This window comes from Panthera tigris, chromosome D3 (assembly GCF_018350195.1).
Source record: "Panthera tigris isolate Pti1 chromosome D3, P.tigris_Pti1_mat1.1, whole genome shotgun sequence".
In the NCBI taxonomy this organism is placed as follows: Eukaryota; Metazoa; Chordata; class Mammalia; order Carnivora; family Felidae; genus Panthera; species Panthera tigris.
Window position 1 is genome coordinate 40,470,654 of NC_056671.1, and position 23,795 is coordinate 40,494,448.

The 23,795-nt window shown below is 43.0% G+C and overlaps 1 protein-coding gene and 1 long non-coding RNA gene across 4 annotated transcripts in view; one reads left to right on the forward strand and one right to left on the reverse strand.

Annotated features, from left to right (window-relative positions):
- Positions 1-2,416: 2,416 nt before the first annotated feature.
- On the reverse strand, positions 2,417-10,730 carry TGIF1 (TGFB induced factor homeobox 1). 2 transcript variants are annotated; one of them, XM_042962298.1, is made up of 4 exons: positions 10,357-10,730; positions 9,922-10,245; positions 4,285-4,511; positions 2,417-3,484 (listed from the first exon to the last, which is right to left on the reverse strand). In XM_042962298.1, the coding sequence occupies exons 2-4, from the start codon at positions 9,935-9,937 to the stop codon at positions 2,909-2,911; spliced, it is 819 nt and encodes a 272-aa protein (XP_042818232.1). In that variant the 5' UTR covers positions 9,938-10,245; positions 10,357-10,730; the 3' UTR covers positions 2,417-2,908. The 2 variants fall into 2 exon arrangements, with proteins under 2 accessions (XP_042818232.1, XP_042818231.1); XM_042962297.1 differs by lacking the exons at positions 9,922-10,245; positions 10,357-10,730 and adding an exon at positions 8,656-8,797.
- Positions 10,731-12,065: 1,335 nt separating this feature from the next.
- LOC107180293 overlaps positions 12,066-23,795 on the forward strand; it is a 51,699-nt gene continuing 39,969 nt past the window's right edge. Inside the window, exons 1-2 of one of the 2 annotated variants that reach the window (XR_006209971.1) lie at positions 12,066-12,539; positions 13,235-13,367. This is a non-coding gene — a long non-coding RNA (uncharacterized LOC107180293). The remainder of the gene's footprint in view (positions 12,540-13,234; positions 13,368-23,795) is intronic. The other variant, XR_006209970.1, reaches the window with a different exon arrangement.

Consider the following 23,795-nt stretch of genomic DNA (forward strand, 5'->3'; position numbering starts at 1 on the left):
CCTTTAAAGTGATGGAAAAAAAACAAAACAAAAAGCAAAAACCATCAACCCAGAATTCTATCTTTAGTGCAACTGTCCTTCAAAGATGAAAGTAAAATAAAAGTTATTTTCAATGAACAAAAACAGACAATTTGTCACAAGCAGGCCTGCACAGTTCTCAAGGAAATTCTTTAAGCTGAAGAGAAATGATAACATGTCTTTTGGATTCACAGGAAGAGCACCAGAAATGATCAATATTTAACAAATATAAAAATCTATACACATTCCCGTTTCCTTTAATTTTCAAAGAAACGTGGGCTTGTTGAAAACAAAAATTAGACCATTTTACTATCAGATTATGTATCTAGCTATAATATACATATAAAACAAAAGGACTGAATGAATTATACTGTTTAAGTGCTATATTTTATATGAGGGTATATAAGCCCTAAATAGATTGTGATAATTTAAAGATGTATATTGTAATCCCCAGAACAACCATTAAAAAAGAGTATAGTTTATAAGCCAATAGAAAAATTAAAAGGAAATACTAGAAATATTCAATTAACCTGAAAGAAGGCAGGAAAAGAGAAACAGAGGGAGAAAAAACCTAAATGGAAAGTAAATCCAAACATATCAAAAATTATATTAAATATATGTAACACTGTATGTTACCTAACTGGAATTAAAATGAAAACTTAAAAAAGGAAACAAAAAATTAAAAATAAATCAAGTATACACACCAAGTAAAAGGCAGAGATTGTTAGCTAGATTTAAAAAAAGCAAAACTCAACAGTATCCTATCTAAAAGGGATGCACTTTAAACACAAAAACACAAATAGCTTAAAAGTAAGTAAATGAAAAAAGATCATGTAAATACTAAGCACAAAATTCATTTCTATTTGGCTTCAACAGTTATGTGGCCTTTTACACTTGGCATTCCAGTTACATATACCTGTTTTGGTTTTTTTAATGGTTTACATTTATTACACACCAGTTATTATCAACCAGGATATATATCAACCTCAAGAGGGAAAAAAAGCTCAAATAAAACAGGCAGTTTGGGAGGACCTTTTTTTTTTTGTAAACCTTTGGGCTTCATCTGAGCCTTGACATTTTTCTTTTAAATCACTCCCAGGGTTCCTTCTCTCCCCCTGCTAGTATGATTAATGAAACATCTTAACCGGGGAAGTCTTTCAGGATTTGCTGGTCTCCCTTATCTGTACTCAAAGAATTTCAGCCTTTGATCTAGCTGTTAGAGCAGGTAATGAGTCTTAGTTTTCTTTGTTCATTTCATTTTTATTTTATACCTTCCTTTTATTTACTTTACTATTCTTCCTTCCTTTCCGTTTTTTTTTTGGTTTATATCTATTTCTGTGCCCCTGAGGTAGCTGGCACCAGCCCACTGATGGCTCAGCACAGGCTACATCACCACACCTTCAGCTCTTATTTTTTTACACCTCTTAGTTGTCCTGATCCATGTTTCTTTCCTACTTACAAGCCTTTGAGTTTAGCTCTTTCTACAGTAGGGACTTCCTTAATAGGTTTACAAAGTTAGACACACTTAAATTTGGAAGTTTTTCCACTTTCTTTCAACAGTACAGAGGCCGTGACGTTCTCTCAAAGTTAGACAATTCATAGCTGGAGCAGGGCTGGAAAGTACATGACTATAATAACAAAGAAACCTCATACTAAGCATGACTCCAAAGAATGGTTTTGTGGCATGTGACAACTCTGGTCAACCATGTAAGTGAAAGGAACACCACCAATTCCCTTCTGGCTATCCTGGCCTCGTAAGTAATTGTCTATCCCAACAAACTCCGCTTGTGTATGGCACCAGTTTTCACCAACTGTGACCTTACAAAACAAACCTCATACACTAACAATCCCGTGGAAGACAGAACCCCACTGTTTTAATCACTTAAGAAAATGCTTTAGGTTTTCAAAGGTGATTTCCGTACAAATTAAGGCTATATTTGAATGTAGAGACTAACCTACCCGTACCAGTTAATAAAGATTAATTTAAAGGGTAATGTGAAAGAGGGGAATGCTGAGGGACTGCTTGGGTTGTTTGCTTCTGAAAACTTAAGCCATAATCAGGTGCTTCGAGACCTTGTTTCAACACCGGCCACGTCCTAAAATATGCAGGACAGATCACCAAGGGATTTAGTGGTTAGCTAAGCACCGACGGAATGATTCATTTCAATGTGTCATTCAGTTTTAAGTAAAGATTTAAGGGCCTGCTTATAGCTCCTATCAAGAGTAAATATCACACATCCTGTTTATACATACTAGCTTGTTGTCCACGGTTCTTCAAAGAGCTGGTGACACCCCCTAAGTCACACTCCACCCTACCCCCAACTTCCTGCTCATTGGGTGCTACATTCCTATTCCTTTTTAAGTACCTCCTCAATAAAATACTCTGCATTACAGTAAATTTTAAAGAAAATATTTTATTATGTCATGAAAAAAAGGTGTCAATCAACTAGATTCATACTTGTTTGAAAAAAACTGAAGATTTATTAATTAGACAGTATGTGGGCATCCTGTTCCTCGTGGGAATGAGAAGATGCTATAGGTTCTCTAAGTATTGCACAGTCTGGGGGAAAAAAAACCAACAAAAAAAGGGAAGGGGGGAGAGAGAGAGAGAGAGAGGGAAAAATCACATGATCTTGGGAACCATCTCACATTATGAATAATCTACCAAGAAACATTTAAAAAAGAAAACCCTTTGTTTCTACAGTAGCTTTGAGTTTATAGTTCTTGGAATGACTGTATTCCACTGAAGACATCTCAGTAACAGGAAGCTTCACTTTAGCAATCCCATGTGCAAATATTAATAAAAAAATATATAAAATAATGCAGTTCATCTCTTGCCATCACCCCGACAATCATAACATTTGTGAAAATTGTTTTGCTTGAAAAAGGGTTAAGCTGTAAGTTTAGCCTGAAGCTCCATCTCTGCAGCCCGTTTGAGTGCAACATCCACTAGAAGCTGAAATCCACTAAAATCCTGGTTGAGGTCCGGTGGAGTAGGGGGAGGAGTGTTGAAAAGACCACTCTGTGTATTTGTACTTGGTCCAGATTTACACGTGTCCTCTGGGTACATGAGGGAGGTGTCTGTAAAGCTGCTGGCTGCTATCTGCTGTATATCTGTGTTTTGTCCCACACCAACTGGCTGGCAGAGAGAGAAAGGCACGTCCTTCAATGCAGTCACAGTGGTATGACAAATCACTGATGGGCGAGCCAATATTGATCCTGGGGATGATGACTTGGGGGACAGTGGTCTCCCCAGGGCTGGGTTTGGTCCAGCTGAACAGGAATGAAACGGGCTCTCCTCTAGAGCTGGTATGAAGTTTTTGATGCCCATTGCTGACTCCACAGAGCTCGCTTCAGAAATCTTGGCCCCACGGCGGGAAATTGTGAACTGATTTGGATCTTTGCCATCTTTCCTCAGCATGTCTGGGAGGAGCCTGCGGCGGGCGTTGATGAACCAGTTACAGACCTGAAACCATACAGGTACGCTTTAACACTCAGCAAACATGTTCTGAGAACCTTCTGCGGGATGCCTAATTGATCTCTCTCTCTGCATTAAAGAAGGCGTGAAAAGGCTTAAATCGGAACTTCCAAAGTTACTTCAAGGTATTTGAGCTCAGCCAAGAAAAGAGAGCTGCTTCCTGCCATAAACCTCTTCCTTTTCTAATACAAATTCCCTTTTTCATCTCATCATCCTTAAGCCTTTTCAGGAGGAAGAAAAGGATAAAAATTCTCAAATGTCTGAAAATGATTTTAGGGAGAGAAGTTTACCCTTTAACGCTCCCCCAGAACTAACCTATTACCTACTGCCCCAGCATTTAAGTTAATCAACTACAGGAAAACTTTTCCTGTATGAAAAGAGCCACTCCTCCCGGTTACTGATTTTTCCCAGTTCAAATGACTGTGTCAACAGGCATAACATGAATTACCTCACTGAAGTCTGTCCTTGTTTAAATATCAAACCAGTTTCCTGGGCAATAGAGACAGATTTAACCTCCTCTTTATGTTTGCTGCATAAAAGAAGGCTCTTTTAGGCATTAAAGGAAATGTTGTTTGACAGATGACTGTCAAGTGGTTTCTGTTTCTCTAAATAGCCAGTTATTAGCTTTCAGCACTATAAAGTTTATAAGAAAAAGATACTCCTTCCTTTTTTTTTTTTTTTCAGTGGGGAGGCATTTCATGATTTGATATACAGGAATGCTATAAAATGACTTTGGAAAGGAAAAGAGACAACCCATGTGCATACACTTCCTGTTCCTTTTTCCTTACCTGTAGTGTAGACAGGTGTGTTTGTTGGGACAGTAATGCTTTTTCTTGCTCCGAGGGATAGGCGTTGTATCGGTGCTCATACAGCCAATCACGGAGAATCTGAACAGACTCTTTGGGCAGGTTGCCTCTGCGCCTTCTCTTGCCTGCACCAGCAGAAGAAGAAAGGTCCAGGGGGATATCCATGTTGTCATCATCCTCCGTCTCACTGCCGGACGCTACCACAACACCTGGTAAAGGACAAAGGTCAGCCATCAACCGCTTTTCTCAGGGGAGCACCTACGGCAAAAGCTTCTCTCTTGACCATTGAGTGTGTAACCATGTTTTCTCAGCTGCCAAGAGCCAAGTACAGGACCAGTGTCTTCCGTCTGGAAATTTCTGAGCACATGGCAAAGCCTCAAGCGTAATTTGACTAGTGGCACATTACAGATTCTCCACCAATTGTTAGATGCCCTCTCATACGCACTTTCCTGTAGAATTTAACTTTTTACATTCCTTTGGAATGATGCTCAGAAAAGTCTAGTGCAGCAGAGACAGAGCTGCGCTCAAAGTGAATAGTCTGTCACACACGAAACAGGAAAGGTGTTAGAGCAGATGGAATGTGTCTAGCCACCTTCTCTGAGGTCATTGCTAACTTAGGAAAAACAATCCAAGTGTCCTAATGTACATTTTAAATGCTATTCTTCCTCCTTCGTTCATTGAGGATTTTAAATAAAAAGGCAGAGTCATGCATTTTTTCCATGGCTATGAGGGGAAAAAAAAAATCACAGTTGGTATTCTAAAGGCAAAATACATTTAACATTTTCTGCGAACTCCATGGTCATTTCTTTTTCATTGCTACCTACATTTCTTCAAAACTTAGGCAACTACTTTTCACAGACAGCATTGGTCAACCTTTTACTAAATACAACCAATCACTGAAGTTTTCAGTTTCGTTACACAAAAATATTTTTCTACTACTAGCACTTGAGTAAGAGGTCAAAAGATACCTCAGACTGATTACATTTTTAAATTCCTATAAATTTCAACTGGCAGTTTAATCGGAATCTAGAATACTAGATACCAGTAAGTAGAGTTCAGTCTTAAATTATTACATGACAAAGAAAATGGAATACGTAATCCCCAGAGTTAACTCCCTTTGTAAGTACTTTAATCCTACCAGAAATTTTAAGAATTCACAAGCCATAGAGAATATTTGCATCACATATGATAGACTGGGGTCAACAAAAATTCAGATCTGGCCCTTAACATTTAAACATAATTTTGAACTTCAAAACCACAACTGGCAATTCTGAATGACTGAGAACTCTGTTTTGAAAACAATCTAGAATTTTTAAAATGTAAAAGCATACCATGCTTAGAAATACCAGTATTTCTATATAAAGAAAATTAAAATAACACGAAATGGAAAGGTACGCATTCTTGACTTTGTAGAGGCAACTCAGAGTGGTTTGCCCTGATAAAAAATAAAAACAATGTTCCCCATAGTGATAACCCATTTGATGCATTAAAAAAAATTTTTTTTAACCCATCCTTTTAAAGCATTTGAACACTCAAAAAGCTACTCATTCAAAGATTTGTTTATGAGCTGGCGCACAATTAATTGAGTCTGACTTGGTGACACATTTTTAGTTTTGGACTGCAGGGGGCAGACGGTACTGGAGGGAGTATCCACAGAAAACGCAGGAACCTTCCAAAGACAAAGTAAAGCAAGTTCTAACAAAAGAGTAGGATGATCTTGCAAATTCACTTTAGCTCAAGGCTTAACAAATGGCTATCAATAAAACACACAAGAATCCTAAATTTTAACCGCAGGGTATTTGATGTTCCCCTTCCCAGAAGAAGAAACTGCTTTAAAAAAAAAAAAGTTTACAAAAAAAAGAGGCACATTTAAAACTGAAACTGCTTTCACTGTGAAGATGAGAGACTTTTAAACCCTTTATTGAAATTTGGGTAAAGAGCTATTAATAAAAAAAAAAAAAACCTTAAGAAATTATAAATGAGTTCCTGTTTTACATTTACTTTGATAAATAAAGCAATCTAACTTTTTAAAAATGTGTCAAGTAATTGAATGACTAAGGCAAATTTAAATAAAGCAATTTGTTTAAACTCTTCAACGTCTGAAAAGCCAGACATTCTTCTGGAGGCTATAATCCCCCTCCCCCGCTTTTAAACTAGAAAAAGTGTGAAAATTTGCTCATTGAACAGTGGTGAATTCCCAACTGTAAGCTGGTAATAACAAAGAGTTTGAGACAAACAAACAAACAAAAAAAACTCTGAAGCCTGCCCTTTGATCTGCTTGTTTAGTTTGACAAGAAGCCTGATCTTTCAGAATAGGTTAGTGACACACAAAAGCAGGTTTCAGTTAAGCAACGCTAAACTGCACTGCGACTTTACTCTGTTCTCAGTTCATTTAAATAAATGAATGCCAGGCCTCTGGACCTCTTAACAAATATTTCCAATATGTGCACAAAAGCTGAAGTAACAGGAAGTTAAGACTTCAGCTCCTTGGCCACACCAGCTGATATTTCACGGCAACAAACCACGTTTGCTGCTGTCAGGACTGTTTTCATTAAAACTCTCCCTCCGGATTGTGGCTCAGCTTGGAAAAACAAAAAGACTTTTCCACGTTACTCATTTCCTATTGTAACAGAGCTTTTGAAAAGTTTCCCGGTTACCGCCTGTTTCCAAAGGTCCTGCTCTGCTTACACTTTAAAAAATGTGGTGGTGGGGGAGGGAGATCACAAGCCTCTTTTACTCCATCCACATACAAGGAAATGTTTAGAAAGCCACAAGATGGCCTATGGATCCCACAGCTCTAAAAATCAATCTTTTCTTATTAGGAACTGGGGGTGGGGGGTGGCGAGGGAAGGCCAGAGACACAGTGGTTGTGAAGTTGGACTTTTAAAAATATCTAGAAGAGGCTAGAGAAGAATCTACAAATAGGAATAATCGAAGGAAAAGTTCAAGCGTACAATTAGGAAAAAGGAAACCTAACCTAACAACTTTCCTGATCAGAGTATCTCAGGAGATGCCGCAGAAATCGTGGTTAACACCCCAGGCACAGACTCCAAGGTGCGCTGGGCTGGACCCAGCCAGCAGTAAGCAATTCTAAAGCAAGAATTCCAAATTGTCAGGAACTAGGTGCAAAAAGACGTCGGGGATTTTCCTCACGGAATCGCCTTTGCTTGTTCTAAAGCTATTTGCTGGGTGAGAAGATCTTTTTGGCACCCTCAGCTTTCTAAAGACGAGATACTATTATCACCAACCAGGACGAAATCCCCAGCTCTGCGATGGAGTTTAAGGTGCTTTTGTTTTCAAGAAAACTTGAAAAGATTTTCACAGACTTTTCTAAGAGACTGCAGTCCAACTCCACGAGCCAGGCGGGGCAGATTTCTTCCCGGGTCCTGGCTGAGCAGACCGGGAACGCGGGCCCCCTCCGAGGTCGTTTTAGGAAGGGGGCGGGGAGGCAGGACGGAGGAGGACTAGAGGAGAGGGAGGAGCCCGGGAGGGAGGATAGCCAGGGAGCTTTTGTTCTTGCGAGTTCCGCAGCCCCAGCTGAAATCGGCCCCTCCAACTGTACAACCTGAGGGCTTCGGGAGTTTCCGATTACAAGAAGAAACTTAGAAGCGCGGCCGTGAACCCCAACATTCTGAGGGGTCTGCCCGCCCCCCCTAGGGTTTGCCGGGAAAACCTAAAAAGGGAAAGAAACCGGGCAATCTCAGCAGTCTCGGCTCCCCCGCACGAGCTCGGAACCAGTCGCAAAGTTTCCCCTCCAACACGTCACCTTTCATTGTTTCCGTGAGCCGGCGCTCAGGAGCAGGACCGTGCGCCCCCGGGACCGCTGACCCCTAATACTCCCAGCCCGCGGCCGGAGAGTCCCAGCCTCGTTTCTCTGCTGGGGGGCGGGGGGAGGGGGGAAGACCCGGAGGCATCCGAAGGGGGCTCCGGGGGTGGCGGGACGAGGAGCGCCGGGGCAGAGTACCCGAGGGGGCGCCCCGGGGAGGACCCGCCAGGCTGCTGAATACCTTCCCCACCCGAGCCCGAACAATGGGGGGAGCCCGCCCCCGGCGGAAGCCCAGCTTTGCTTTCGGCTCACAAGAACGACTTTTCCAAAACAAAACCCCCAAACCCCTAAGTGACTCCCGTCAGTTCCACTGGGAGAGGGAGAACGCCTTCCAATAGGGATCTAGACCCGTCAGTCCTTGTTGAGGTGACACAGCCTACCAGACACCACTTTGGGCGCTCCCCGCACGCGTTTCTCACCGAGCCCTGTTTAACATCCGAGCCTCTAAGCCCCCACGTTCTCACTGTCCCCCGGAGAGGGGACGCTGGGTGTCCTACCCCCAAATACTGACTACCCTGGGTTTTGACCTTCGCTTTTACTCTCGCTGGGAAGGCACGGGTTGGGAAGCTCCGCGCGTTGGGAAGCCACTCGCCCAGCATGAAAGGTACACAACACCAAGATGAAAACGTGGCCGAGGGCACCCTCCCGGGTTGAAGGCCGCCCCATCAACAATACTGGGTTTTCACTATATCCGCTGGACTAGTCTGAAAGAATGTGGAGTTACAAAAACTCGGGGACGCTCCTGGGCATGCGCAGCAGCGCCCCCCCCCCAACCCACCCCCGCGCTGGCTTCCCTGAGCGATTAACTTCTGTTTTGAACCACTCCACATAAATCACAACAGAAAAGCCAACTCTGGCTCACCACGGAACGTTCGGGGTACCTCCCAGCCAGGGACCCAAAAGTTAACTTCAAAGGGGAGTTAACATTCTTTGACCTTTCGGGGCGGTGGGTTGTTTTTTTTCTTTCTTTCTGTGTATTTTGTTTTTAAACCAGACTGACGGCAAGTTTTAGTTGTAACGCTTCCAGGACGCTTCGTGGAAACAATGACAGACTCACTCTGTGCACTTACAACCAAGCCTGCTTGTCACACTTGGACTCGTTCTGACCACACGCCGCTTTAAGCTGTTTGCCCGCAGTCCTAACTCTTCATCTCGCCCCAAATTCATCGTGGGAAAACTTTTAGAGGCTGGGAGTTTTTACAAGTCTAGCTTTCCAAAGCTACCGATACCCGAGGGCGGTTTGGGGGGCCAGAGGCGCATTCTTTCGATTGTGAAAACACCCCATCCCCAGCGAAGATCGTGCCGGGGCCCAGCTGGGAGGGAGTGGGGGCCCGGGAGCCCAACTTTCAGACAAAGGCGACGCCGCTCGGTGGTCCCGACCGCCCCGGGTCCAGCCCGGGAGAATCGGGGCAGGGGTCCCCCCGACCTGGGCCCACACCCCCGCTCGCAAGAGCCAGAGAGAAGCCACGCGGCTGCTCCGCGGAGCGTGGGGTGGCGGCTGAGACAATGAAACTTGGAGGCGCACAAACAAGGCGCTGAGCGTGTTTCTTGACAACGTGCCAGCAGCGTGGAGAGGCCCGTCTCCCCACAACAGCCCCTCGTGTTGTGTCTAGAAGGAAAACAGCAACTGCCATTTCAGACGCAGCCTCAACAAAGAGAACGGCCGCGGTTTCTGCCTGAGAGCCCCGGGCTGAAAAGTCCACCAAGTCACTCTCGCCCCAAGCCTGGCGGGGCCCCGCGAGCACGTTTCCCCGGACCCGCACCCGTGGCGCGCACAGCCCGTGGAGTCTTACCTTTCTTGCTTTTCATTCTGGAGCTTCCCTTCCAGCGCTAGGCGATGCTGGGGTCTCGAGGGGCCAAGAGCGGGGGTGGAGGGGGCAAGCGATTGTCCTCCTTCCCCGCAGACTCTCCCCTAACTTATAGGACGCGCTCAGCCGTTATTGCTAATCAAGGCTCTCGGATCCCAGGCGCTCGCTCCTTGGGTGGAATTCAAGTGACACTTGGGCTTCCTCCTGTCGGGATCTTCTGGCAGTCGTCCGGGGGCTCTCCTTCGCCCAACTCGCTCCCCTCCCCACTCGTCTCCTTTGTTCCCCGCTCCTGCTCGGCGTACCTCGGCGCTGTCAGAGTGAGAGAGGCGAAGAGGGAAGGTACAGGAGGTCCTGCCTCCGCCCCCAGCCGCCCGCCCAGTCCCCCGCCCGCCCCGCTGCTCCTCCGCCCCTCCCCCGCACCTTCCAGGCAGGGAGGCCGGCACCGAGAGCCCCGGCCGCGCTGCCTCACTCCGCGCCTGGCTAGCCGCTGTCACCCGTCGCTCGTGGGGGCTGCTGAGCCCAGAAACCCGATCCTTCCTCCCTGCAGCGCGCACGCCGCCCGCATCCCTCGCTCGGCGGCGGCGGCTGCACCAGCCTAATGCCTGGGTTTCTCCTTTGGGCCTTTCTTCCTTGGGCTGGCGAGGGTGCGTTTGGTTAGGAAATTGCAACAGATGGAAAAATGCTGCCCCCTCCTCCACCCCAGGGAAGAAAAGGCTTCCCTCTCGTTTTTGACAGCTGCCCCAAACTCCACCGTCCCTCTCTAGCCGCAAGGAGAAGACAGCTGCTTCTGATTCAAGGGGCGGGGCACCGTAGGAAAAGTATTCAGGACAAGAACCAACTTCTTCCAGAATGCGCGGCTGCCATTGACACGCGGGCGCGGCGCGTCGCACCCTGCTCCTCCCGGGGCTCTTCCTCCAACAGCGACGGCGGGGTGGGGGAGGAGAGTGAGACACAGACACCCCAGGCGAATGTCTGTTACCCCGGGCTAAAGCTGCGAGTTCCGGAATGGATTGCACGGCAGTTTCAAAATCTAACACGTTGCGGACAGACACTTGTCATGCTCACATGCTCTTTAAAAGTCTCAGCCTGGGGACTGCCCGGGCGCGCGCCCGCCTGGCTGCAAATCGGCCTGAAACCCCCACCCTCCGACCCCGGCAGTGCCGCCTTTAAGGGAAGGGGGCGACCACACTGGGGCTGCTCATATGTTTCGATAAACAGTCTACTTTTAGGACTTAAACCCTGTTAGGGGACCCTTTCTCCCCTCGGGTAATTTCAAACAGAAACTAGCCATTGAGCAAACACATGTTCCTGTTAGTTTATTTTGGTTGAGAGTTAGGACTCCAACAGGAGTTCCTTGATGAGATTACCCTTTTAAAAGACCAGATGCTGTTTGGCTGATTTCAAGAAACGCCTGCCCCCTCCCCGCCCTCTCCACTGGGTCTAGTTTTCGCGTGTGTGTCCCGTTGTTTTGAAGTAAACGAACTGTCGCATGCCTCTCTAAGACTTTCCCCATCACTTAAAAAAAAAAACAAAAACAAAAACACCCAAACCGTAAATAAACCTAGTAGAGACGTCAGCGCCTGAGTCTGCCTCCAGTTTCGGCTCTGTGCTGTTTTTGTTTTGTAACCTCGATGGAGAAGCCGGCAGGAAAAGCTCCGTGGAAATAAGGTTAAACCCGAGAAGGGCTGAGGCGGCCAAACGATGACTAACTAGACTTTGGAGCCTCTGTTTCAGGATCACACTGAAAATTAAAGCCAGCCTCCCACCCACTCGCCCTCCCAAAAAAAAGACACCTCCGCCTCGAGAGTGAATTAAGGCCAGAGTTTACAAAGCTTGGGTGGTTTTACCAATTACAGGACTTAAAATGAATAAACAAGGAAAAAAGCGTCATTCTAAGAAGGCAGCAACCTTATGACTTTTTTTTTCTTCTGTGGTTTGCCGACTGCTCGGCACCTATGAGAGCACACATCTAAAACGGCAGAGGGGGGGGAAACATGGTCCTAGGGGAAACCACCAGCCTGGAAGCTAGTCTGCAACTTGCTGGAGCGCAGTTCCTTCCCTGGGCCTGGCTGGAGATGAATCAGCTGCTGCGCCCGAGTGCGGGACAGATGTGGGGCGGGGAGCGAGCGGGAGGCCGCCCGTTAGAGGGCCGCGGCGTCCTAGCATTTGAAGGATTGTTTGTTGCTGGGATTGGTGGCTCGGATCCGTTGGTGAACTGGAGAGGAGGGAGGAGAGACGCAGGAAGGAGGAGTCGGGGGCCGGCCGACGCTGCGACTCCGCGGTCTGAGTGGCAGGAGCCTAGTCTGGAAGCGGGCGGTTACTGGGGAGACGCTTTGTTTGCTAACTTCGAAAGCTGCTTCGGCTGCCTCGGCGGCTTTCGAAGCCACTCAACAAAACACGCCTTCGGGTCGGCTTAACCCTCCCCCTGCCCGCTTACAGAAGCCCGGCACAAAAATGTTTCCGTCGGCGTGCTTATCCTTGGCCACGCGGTGGCTCTCATTAGGTACACAAAGGTATCTTTTTCCTCGTCGAAGTGAGCTTGGCTAATTACTGCGATTCTCAGGCAACCGGGATGGAAACCGAGAGTTGAAGCGACTTTATAGGTAGAAAGCAGACTTTACAGGGGGAGGGGGAGGGGCGGGGAGAATTAAAAGCCTCTTTCAAATTGCAAAGAGGAAAAAAAAGCCGAACTTTAAACTCTCTTGCTGGAGGTCCGGCTTGATCCGGCCAATGCTCACCTTTTGCTCGAACGAATCCTATCAAAACTGTTATTAAATCTGGAGAGATGCTCCCAAGAGGAACACGGGCACCATTCCGTGTGAGGGCTCTCCAGTGGATTCTCCGACCTCCATCCCCACCCCCAACCCCACCCCCATGGCCTGTCTCAAACTTGTTTGGGGCTTTGGATTGTTGTTGCATTCTGGGAAGAAAGTGCCTGGAGTCTGCATAACAGGGAAGAAAAACAGCCCAAAAAAGTGGGCTCGGAAAAACCAGCAATTGCTTAGGATATTTTTTGTTTATTTGCTTTTCTCAAGGTGGAAAAACAAGTTTCAATTCTGGCTCTGTCAGTCCCTTTATGTCCCAGGCAGGGCCTCTCCATAAAACTGTTCCAATGACTTTTGAGTTCCTTTTCAGTGCTAAAAGAAATGATATGGATTCGCTTTTGCTGCCTATTATTTGCTGAATTCATATTCATGTTAAATTGGAAAATTATGTGAGTAAAAGTGAGAAAGTGCTTTCGTGCTGGAGAAAGCTGCCGATAAACGTTTTTCACCATTATTTATTTTTTTCCCTCCAGGCACACATAGTTCCATTTGGTGTCATCTTTTGAAGCTGCCTCAAGGCCAAGAAAAGACACAGAGTTGTGTAAGTTAAGTTACTCTTCACAGCCTGCAAACCCTTCAAAGGCAAAAACTCAGAAACTTAGAAAGGTAAATGAGCCAGGAAAGTGTGTCAATATGTGCAGTTAATTTTTATATCTATACCAGGTCTATCAAGCTATCAGAGAAGTATTTACTTCATTCATCTACTGAACAGCCATTGATGGGGCACAGTTTCCCTCCAGCAAGAATGGCGTCTCACAGTTGCTGGACCCCTTTGGCTTCTAGTTTCTGGGGAGCAGATACTTTTATGAAGTATGCACACTGCAGGGCTCCAAACACCACGCTATAATCATCTTTTCACATCTCAGGTCAGAGGGTCTTGGGCTGCTTAAGGGAGAAGTTGGCCATTGTCTTTTCAAGGGCCTGGGTTACAACCATCTTGTGGTGATTTTATCTATCAGGATTTCTCTCCTCACCTCAGTTACATGAATAATGTAAAACTGTGCTACTACTTTTGTTTGTAATCACTTTTCTCCTGGGCACTTCCTTTCTCAGTCTTTTCCCCTCTCTAGTCCAGTCCTCATTGCTCACTACCTACAGGGGGTTTGGAATCAAGGGGGCAGAGCAAAAAGATTATTTGTGGAACACAGCTTTCCCCCCCTTTATTCTCAACAGCATGGATCTGTATTGTGCTTTCCAGTTTATGAAACACTATTTTTTTAAGTTTATTTTTTTGAGAGAGAGAGAGCGAGCCGGGGAGGGACAGAGAGAGAGAGAGGGAGAGAGAGAATCTCAAGCAGGCTCTGCACTGTCGGCACAGAGCCTGATGTGGGGCTGGAACTCATGAACTGCTAGATCATGACCTGAACCGAAACCAAGAAGGGACACTCAACCGGCTGAGCCACCCAGGCACCCCAGAACACTTATTTAAATTATCTCGTTTAATACATGAACTCTAAGTGGGTTATTTTTTACCCCTTAAAGTCAAGTAACAACAAATATAACAGAACTGAAAGGTATAAAACCAAGTGTTGAACATAGATTATTTGGCTTTAAATCAGGTGATCTCTGTCATTCTTTGGAGGGGTGAAAAGCAGAGACTGACTAACCACAGATTACACACCAGGGCCTCCTGAATGGGGGTGGGGAGGGAGTGGTGGGGGGGGTGGTTCTAAAATCCCCCTCTTCTCTGAAATCTATCTGTAGTTTTGCAAGCGGCTGTCTTCCAACCTGCCTGCTTTTTGTACTTTTCTTTCCCTTTCCCCATTTTTAAATTAAAAAAAAAAAGTTATTCTCAAAACTTAAGTAAGAAAGCCATACAAAGTGAAACATGAAAGCTCTCTTACTTGTCCCCTTCACTTCCCCTAGGCACACATGTGTAGGACACACACTGTTACTTTTTGTTTTCAAGTCCCCTCCACCGTGGCTGGGCCCACTCCACTCTGCTATAAGTCTCGCTGTTTTTCACCAGTCAAAATTTGGCTTAAATGTCACCTCAGAGAAGTCTTCTGTGACCGCTTGACCTGAATTTAGGTTCCCCCCCACCCCCACCATCTAGTTCAGGGTTTCTCAACCACAGCCCTATTAATATTTGGGGTTGGATAATTCTTTGTTGTGGGGGCTGTCCTGTGCATTGTTAAGCAGCATCCCTGGCTGCTAACCAACACTTGCCTGTAACACCCTCCGCACCAAGTTGTGACAAATAAAAACATCTCTAGACATTGCCAGATGTCCTCCAGAGGGGATGGAAATGGTGTGGAGGAAGGGAGGAGGCAGGGATTGCCGCCAGTTGAGAACCACAGATCTACGCTCAACTGTTTCTTTGTTTCTTGCATAGCCACAATTTTTAATTACTTTGCTTATTTGACTATTAACTTGTTTATTTTCCTCTGATTCCCCTACTAAACTGTATGCTCATTATTAAATCTTCATGCACTGAGCACAATGCCTCACACATCATAGGTACCCAATAAATATTTATTAAACAAAATAATGCATGAAAATGAGGCTCTAAGGGGGTGCACCTGGCTGGCTCAGTCAGTAGAGCATGTGACTCCTGATCTCAGGGTAGTGAGTTCAAGGAAGGAAGGAAGGAAAAAGAAAAAAATTGAGACTGTAAGAATCATTAATAAAAAGAATACAATCATTTATTAAATATAGCATGCCAGGGAGTATGCAAACACTTCACCTATTTAGTCTTATTTATTACTGAAAACAATCTTAAGACGTATTCCTTGTTATTACCCCATCTGACAGAGGAAGTTGTTGGAGTCTGGGGAAATGACATAATTTGTCCTGTCATTCTGACCCCCGGTCAATGATCCAAACAATAATGATATTCTGCAATGTTTTTTTCATTTATGTAACAATTTGTTTAGTGATGAGTATTTAAATAATTTCTAATTTGTGACTAGTTAGTCAAATTATATTTGAAATATAAAAGCTATAAAAAGGTAGTCCAATTATATTTGAAATATTTAGCAATTGAGAGAACATGTGCATCATCCAATTCGAAGGAACTCCTCCTGATTGTAAACTCCTGTGTCTCAGCAGAATGTCAGCTTGTGTACAGATCTTTTGGGGCTTGAGTCCCTTTGTAGGAGTCCCTGGGTGGTATGGCTGGGTCAAAGGCATGTGCATTCAAAATTTTCATAGATATTGCCAAATTAGCCCTCAAATCATCTTCCCTATTTAAAATCCCACCAAAGGGATGCGAGAAAACTTTTCTCTATGCCCTCAGTAACACTGCATATTATTAATCAATTTCATATTTGTCAATCACCTAGGCAAATAAATGGCACCTAATTTTTATAAGGTTTACATTTCTTTGAGAAAGTGAGCACATTTTTGTGTATTTATTGGCCATTTTTATGTCTTCTTTTTTCCTATTTATGACTTGTGTCAAATATTCTATTGTATTGGTTATTTTTATGTTCTTTTTTCTTCTTTTTTAAGAAGCAGTCTGTTTTGGGGTTAGCTTTAAAGCTCATCTAAAAAGAGTGAGTTAATGTTGAGGGAACAAGGTTAGGTGAAACAATAATGAAGGGAGGCAGCATGTCTGTTTTTAAAAAATATATATGTTGTTTGGAATAAGTACCATATTTATGCAGTAAGAATAGGAGTTCAGGAATATCATATCTGTTTTTAACATATTCCCTTTCTCCCCTTTCCATCAAAAGGGTTAATCTATTCACGTGTTTCCATTTTATCACCATTACCTCTTCCCAACACTGTGGAGGACCCATTTATAATAGCAATAAAATGATGAAATATCTAGGAATAAATTTAACAAGAAATATGTGCAAGTTTTATGAAGGAAACTTTAAAACCCTACTGAGGGACATAAAGGAAGCCTTCAGTAAAATAAAAGATATAATTTATTCTTTCTAGCAAGATTCAATAGTGAAGGTATAAAGATGTTTATTTTCCCCAAATCAATCTTTAAATTTAAAGCAATTTCCATTAAAATACCAAGAGGATTTTTAAAAACTGCCACAGTTCATCAAAATAAAATAGCTCATAGGGCGCCTGGGTGCCTCAGTCGGTTAAGGGTTCGACTTCGGCTCAGGTCATGATCTCACAGTTCGTGAGTTCGAGCCTGCGTCGGGCTCTGTGCTGACAGCTCAGAGCCTGGAGACTGCCTCGGATTCTGTGTCTCCCTCTGTCTCTGTCCCTGCCCCACTCATGCTCTGTCTCTCTCTGTCTCTCAAAAAATGATTAAATGTTAAAAAAAAATTTTAATAAAATAAAAAAAAACAAAATTAAACAGCTCACAATAGCCAGGGAAATGCTGAAAGAGAAAAGTAGAGATGGAAGCCCCTCCAGATAAAGTATTTTATGTATGTATGTATGTATGTATGTATGTATGTATTTATGTATGTATGTATGTATGTATTTTTAAAGTTTATTTATTTTGAGAGAAACAGAGACAGCACAAGCTGGGGAGGGTCAGAGAGAGAGGGAGAGAAAGAGAATCCCAAGGAGGCTCTGCACCATGAGTGCAGAGCCGGACATGGGGCTCGAACTCACAAACGGTGAGATCTTGACCTCAGCCAAAACCAGGAGTCGGACGCTTAACCCACTGAGCCACCCAGGCGCCCCTAAAGTATGTTTAGAAGTTCATAGTAATTAAAATGTAAAAGTTTTGTACTGAGAATAAAAAAAAAAAGAAAAGAAAGAATCATGAGACAGATTAGAACATATACAGAGATTTAGATTTTGGCAAAGGGGTCTTTTCAGATCAGGGATAAATTGAATGAGGGCAATTGACTACCGTCAGTTAAAAATAAAGCTGAATCAAAAAAATAAAAATAAAAAAAAAATAAAGTTGAATCTTCCATCTCACCTTCTTTAACAAAAATAAAATTCACCGGAATCAAAGATTAAAATGTTACAGTAATTAAAAAGGCACCTACACATGTTCTAGAACAGTGGTTCTCCAGGCATAGTGTGGGTGGCAATTTTTCCTCCCAGGGGACATTTGACAGTGTCTGGAAACATTTTTGGTGAGCACAACCAGAGAGCAGGGAATGCTACTGGTATCCAGTGTAAAGAGGCCAGGGATGCTGCTAGGCACCCTCCCCGCCTAGGACAGACCACAGCAAAAACTCCCCTGCCCACAGTGCCCAGGTTGACACAACCTGTTCTAGAAGAAGACATAAATATGATCTCAGAGTGAGAGAGGCCTTTTTAGTCAGGCTGTAAAATCAAGAAACAATAAAAGATATAAACATAAATAAACTTAAATTTCAGGAAAAATTCCATACATTTTCCAAAAACAAAGAAAATGGGAAACAATGCTTGCAGCTCATGTCAAGCACATGACCAATTTACCTAATTTATGAAAAACTCATACAAACTGTAGGAAAGAAGAAAGAACTCTGCTTTTCTTTTCTTTTTTATTTTTTTAACGTTTATTTATTTGAGAGAGACAGTGCAAACAGGGGAGGGGCAGAGAGAGAGGGAGACACAGAATCAAAAGCAGGCTCTGCACTCTGGGCTCCGGGCTCCAGGCTCCAAGCTATCAGTACAGAGCCCGATGCGGGGCTTGAACCCACGAACCGTGAGATCATGACCCGAGCCAAAGTCAGACGTTTAACTGAGTGAGCCACCCAGGTGCCCCAAGAACCCTGTTTTTAAAAAGTTGGGCAAAGTCTGTAGATAGGCAGTTCATCAGAAAAAGGTATTCCAAAAAAAAAGAAGAAAATTTTATGTGGAAGTCATTACAACAATGAAGTAAATTAGATTGAGTTGATATGGAAAGATTAATAAAATATATTGATAAGGGTTTTGTTTTTTTTTTTAGCAAGACAAAACAATTATTCCTTTTGTATAAAGTATTTCATGCCTATATATTTTGGAATGAAACTCAAATATTAAGAAAGTATTCACAACGGCTACTTCTGGAGGAAGAAAGGGAAGGGAATATTATGCATCATAAGGGGGCTATTACTTTTTTTCATCTTGTGCTTTTTTTGTACAAGCCTGCGAAGAGAGAGAGAGAGGTAAGATTGAGTTAGAGAGGCAAGCATGCAATCATTGACTGGTGCAGAAGGCCTACATCATTTTATTTTACCTTCACTTACTCCTTCTTCAGCACTCTTGCTTTCTTTATGTATGTCTGCATTTCTCACCTGTACTTTCCTTTTCTCTTAAGAACTTCTTTTAACATTTCTTGCAAGGCAGGTCTACCATCATCATTTTTAATGACTAAATAATAGTCCATTGTGACTGTAGATATCATTTATGTACCAATCCTCCTATATTGGACATTTAGGTTTTGTTCTGGTTTGAGGTAGAGGGGATTTTTGAAGATCCTGTATAGAAATAAGCAGGGATCTAAAATAGGAGACTGAAGTTGTATTTGGGGCCTTTAAGTCTGGGTCTTTGGTCCAGGAGCCATGGGTGGTTAATCATTAGCAAGTGTGAATAACCCCCAGTGACACCCTGGGAGCTCATTATTCATTGCCTTTTACGGGACATAATAACAAAGGCTGTCAAACCATTTACATTGTTGAACTGGATGACCAAATCTGCAAAATTAGAAAGATTAATCCTGATGCAGGTAATTTTTACAGAAAATTTGGCCAAGCATTACAGCATGTAATGTAAATGTAAAAACAGGGCAAGATGCTTTTCCACAAACCAAATTAATACATGCTATCGGTGTACGAATAGAGTCAGCATATCCCCTGAAAGGCATGGAACGTTTAAGTAAAGGCTTTCTCTTCTACTGGCATATTTGTAAAAGGGAACAATCTGTTATCTCCTGAAGTGTTTCAGCAGGCCTCCACAGGATGTCATGAAAAAGCGAAAACAATTCTTCCATATTACCTTAAAAGGCAGGAAAACATATTCATGTCCACGCTACTTAGATATACTTTATTTTTTAAACTTAGGCATATTTTATTTTTCCAACCCGTTTTGGAAGCTGTCCTCAGCAACACACTTACAGAGTAGATTAGCAGGGCTCCTCTTCCAGGGTGAAAGAAATGTATAAATCATTCCCTATTTGGGGGCGCCTGGGTGGCTCAGTCGGTTGAGCTTCTAACTTAGGCTTAGGTCATGATCTTGTGGGTCAGAGTTTGAGCCCCGTGTCGGGCTCTGTGCTGACAGCTCAGAGCCTGGAGCCTGATTTGGATTGTGTCTGTCTGTCTGTCTGTCTGTCTCTCGCTCTCTGCCCCTCCCCCACTCATGCTTTCTCTCTCTCTCTCAAAAATAAACATTAAAAAAAAAAATCAGTCCCTATTTTTCTCTTCCCTTCTGCTTGTGCTTGGCAACAATGCACACATGTGTCTACTAGTCCTGAATAAAAATTTTTAAAAGACCTGAAAAATAGCCAGGTGACCTCAGAAACAAAGACTTTGTCATGACTAGAATGTCGTTGTTTTGCTTTTTTTACTTTCTATTATGGAAAATTGAAATATGTCTCATATGGAGATCCCAGTGTAAAGAATCCCCAAATACCCATCGCCTAGATGCAACAATTATCAACCCAAGGCCACACTCTTGCTTCATCTGTGTCCTCACATACTCCCTTCTCTCCTGTATTATTTTGAAGCAAATACCAGACATCATATCATCTCTGGATAAGCTCTTACAGTTAATGTTCTGGCTGGCAACTCCTTATTCCCTAGTTTAAATGGTTTGTTTACTAATGGGACTAAGAAGTCCCAGAATTATGCCCTATTGTATTTTCCTTTCTAGCTATTTCTGTTCCTATGGTTAAACGTTCTCTTCTTGCCAGGGAGAACAATTACGTTTTATCCATAGATAGTATTTTAAGGCTTTTAGCTCTGCTAGCCTCTTTTAGACCAATAACTGAGGTAAATTTTCTTTTTTGGACAGTCCTACCCTCAAATACTTATTTCCATTTCTCCTATTTGAACAGTCAGACTGTGTGTCCTGACTTTTTTTGGTTCAGGCAACATGTCCACCAAATCAGTATCTCACTTTGAGATCTCTAGAAATACCGTTTTATTTACTGACCCTAAAGAAATGAATTACTTTAAAAAATTAATGTCTACAAATGATTTTAGGGCCAATTATTTCCTCTTTGGGTACTGTGTGTGTGTGTGTGTGTGTGTGTGTGTGAGAGAGAGAGAGAGAGAGAGAGAGAGAGAGAGAGAGACAAGAATAGGGAGATGGGGGAGTAAAGTCTAGAAAGCTTTGATACATCTAGTGTGGAGGTGTTTTCAGCCAGGACAGCCAGATGGTAACATGAAAACACACATGGGCCTTATTCCACAATGTAGAAACATAACATTCTGACCATTAGATTTGAAAACAGTAGTATTTCAGATAGCTGAGCTGTTTTTACTTTCTTCCTCCCTCCCTTCCTTCTCTTTCTATCTCTCTTTGTCTCTGTCTGTCTGCCTGTCTCTCTCTCTCTCACTATTCTTGGACACATTATCCCTCATTGGAAACCAGCAATCTGTGATTTGTTCTAAATATTTTGTACTTTGCAAGAATCCCATTTAGTTTTAAACATTAAACAAAGCAACCATTTCAAAAAATGTTCCAGATTTCATGAATTAGGTTCACTTTATTTTCATCTAATAAAGTCCTATGTTCATCTACCAGCTTCTTTATGGGAAAGAGTATAGAAAAATCCTACACAAACTTCTACTTCATCAGTCACTGGTCGCTTCTTATTTGTCTGATTGCAAAGTGCATTTTTCAAATGGATTAATTATTCTGTAACCAGTGCGCTTTGCCTTCTGTTGACATTTTGCGGAGCCTCCAAGAATTCTTGAGACACCCCCCCACCCCCAACCCCCAGTCTGAGATACAAGCCCTTCTGTGTAGCTTTGGAAATCCAATTCACAAAATAAAGCCCCGTTTTTTCATACTAATGATACTGTTTAGGAAAATTTCCTTTCTGACAGAACTTAAATGTACATTTGTTTTTCCCATTTCTCGCTCTTGAACCTCCCAAAATATGTATCTTATTTTGTAAATTGTAACTTGCATGAAAAATGCAAAAAAAAAAAACAACACAAAAAAAACAAAAACCAACAAAACTCACCCTCTAATCCAGTAAAAAAAAATCACGCGAATTTAGTTTGTTAGACTTCAAGTTGGGTAAAGAAGATTTCACGAAGTTATTGTTAAGGAATCTTTATCTGGTAACATGTGGTCTAAGCTAGGAAAAAAACTTACAATCCTGGCAGGGGAAGTTGACATTCATTCCTCATGTATTAGCCCATGAGTTGTAGGATAGAAGCCTCCCCCCGCCACCCCACCTCCAATCACACAGAGCAGTCATCCCAGCTACAGATTGCTCTTGAGAAACAAAGCCTAGAAGGATTGGGGGACATTCAGGAGTTTGTACTCTTTCTTCCACATTAATAAAATTGAAGATTTATTTTCTTTTACCTCGGGGTCTCTAGAGCTACACTCTAACCATCCACTCCAGACATTATCCCAATGGCATAGAAACAAATCAAAAATAAAATTGGGTACTTTTAGGATTCAGCTTCATTTGTTATATCGTCTGTTTATCACCCTAAATGTAAATAATGCCTATACCCACGCTGTGAGATTATGCCGCCCTCTCTCTTGCAATTTACTGCAGTGAGCTTGGACTTACTTTTATCATCATAAACACCAGTAGGTGTTATTTTTTAAGTTAAAGACCTTGGTATCAGGTTCTAGGTGCAATGAGAGGTTCTGCATGGAAACTGAAATAGTGGTATTCGTCACTTGGCAAACATTGGCAAAAAATGGCAAATATTCTTGATTGTTCACTATGTGTAAAGTGTTAAGCTGGTTGATATGAAAGCTAAGCAAGTGAAGAACAATAGATAATGTGCTTGGGAGTTCAAAGGAGGAGAAAAGAGGAGTAGTGCAGTGAATTTCAAAAGTGGAAGAAAGTAGGATTGGCAAGGATTTGAGGAAAAGGAGGCCTTTTGTTCAAAGCTGGTGAGAGAACAGCTCACCAATGTATGTCTGAAGTCTTAAAAATGGGTGCACTCTTCGGGGGATTTATTCTAAGGTTCAGTGGTCTAATTTGGCAGATACAGAAAGCAGGTTCGTGGAAGGTAAGCTTTGAAAGGTATATTGAGGTCAAACTGCTAGACTGAGGTGGGGGTACGGGGCCTCATTCTGTAGGAAATGAAGACCTTTTGGCAACACTTCTGGAAGACGAAGTTCACGGTTGTCTCCAGAATGAATCAGAGGCAAAGAGTCTGGTTATTAGGCTTTTAAAAAATTGAAGGCCTGACATTTCATTGTGGCTGTGAAAGGGTACTTGAAGTTTCTAAAAAATAAGACAAGATTTATTGTGCCTTGATATTTGATGCTGTACAGTGTTACTATAAACACTTAAAGCATAGAAGACACTTTACCATTGTTTATACTATTAAAAAAATAATGAATAACCTAGATGAGAACACGAGCCTACTTCAGGCCAGGCTGGTGCCAGAATTCAGACTGCCTAAGTCGGCTATTTTACTTTGCTTTAATTTTCCTGTTCACACTGCAGAGGTCAAAGGGTGCAACAGGGAAAGGCTTGCAAAATGCTTGATTTCTCAGGGTCACCATCCTTGGGATGGCGGCAAGCAGGCTGTTGGCTCATTACTGTAGTGACTGAGATTACTTCCTGAGCCAGCTCGTAACTATTATTTAAATAGGCTGTTTCTTACTGTGATTGGCAAGATGTTACAAGATCCCTGGTCCGGAAGGAGGCTGTTCCTTAAATGTTTTGTTGAATGAACCTGCAGTCTGTAATCAGTTCTGGGGAAGGAGCGCTGGTGTTGTGGGGTTAAAATATAAATCTGGGGCTGTCAACCCTCATTCCCTTTTTTTGTATGTGTGGTAAAATGCACATAATGTAAAAATGACCATTTTAAGCAATTTTAAGTGTACAATTCAGCGGCATTAAGTACATTCACAGTGTTGCAACCAGCACAGCACATTTTCCTTGATACTAAGCTGAAAGTCCATACCCACTGAACACTAACCCCCATTTGCCCCCTCCCCAGCCCCTAGCAACCTCTATTCTACTTTCTATCTGTATGACTTTACTACTTTACT

Coding starts and splice junctions, on each gene's coding strand:
- TGIF1 (XM_042962297.1), bottom strand. CDS start 8,794: ATGGGGCGGCCTTCAACCCGGGAGGGTGCCCTCGGCCACGTTTTCATC. Junction 4,512..8,655: donor CAGCGAGAGTAAAAGCGAAG/GTCAAAACCCAG, acceptor GTCCTTTACCAG/GTGTTGTGGTAGCGTCCGGC. Junction 3,485..4,284: donor CACACCTGTCTACACTACAG/GTAAGGAAAAAG, acceptor GTATGGTTTCAG/GTCTGTAACTGGTTCATCAA.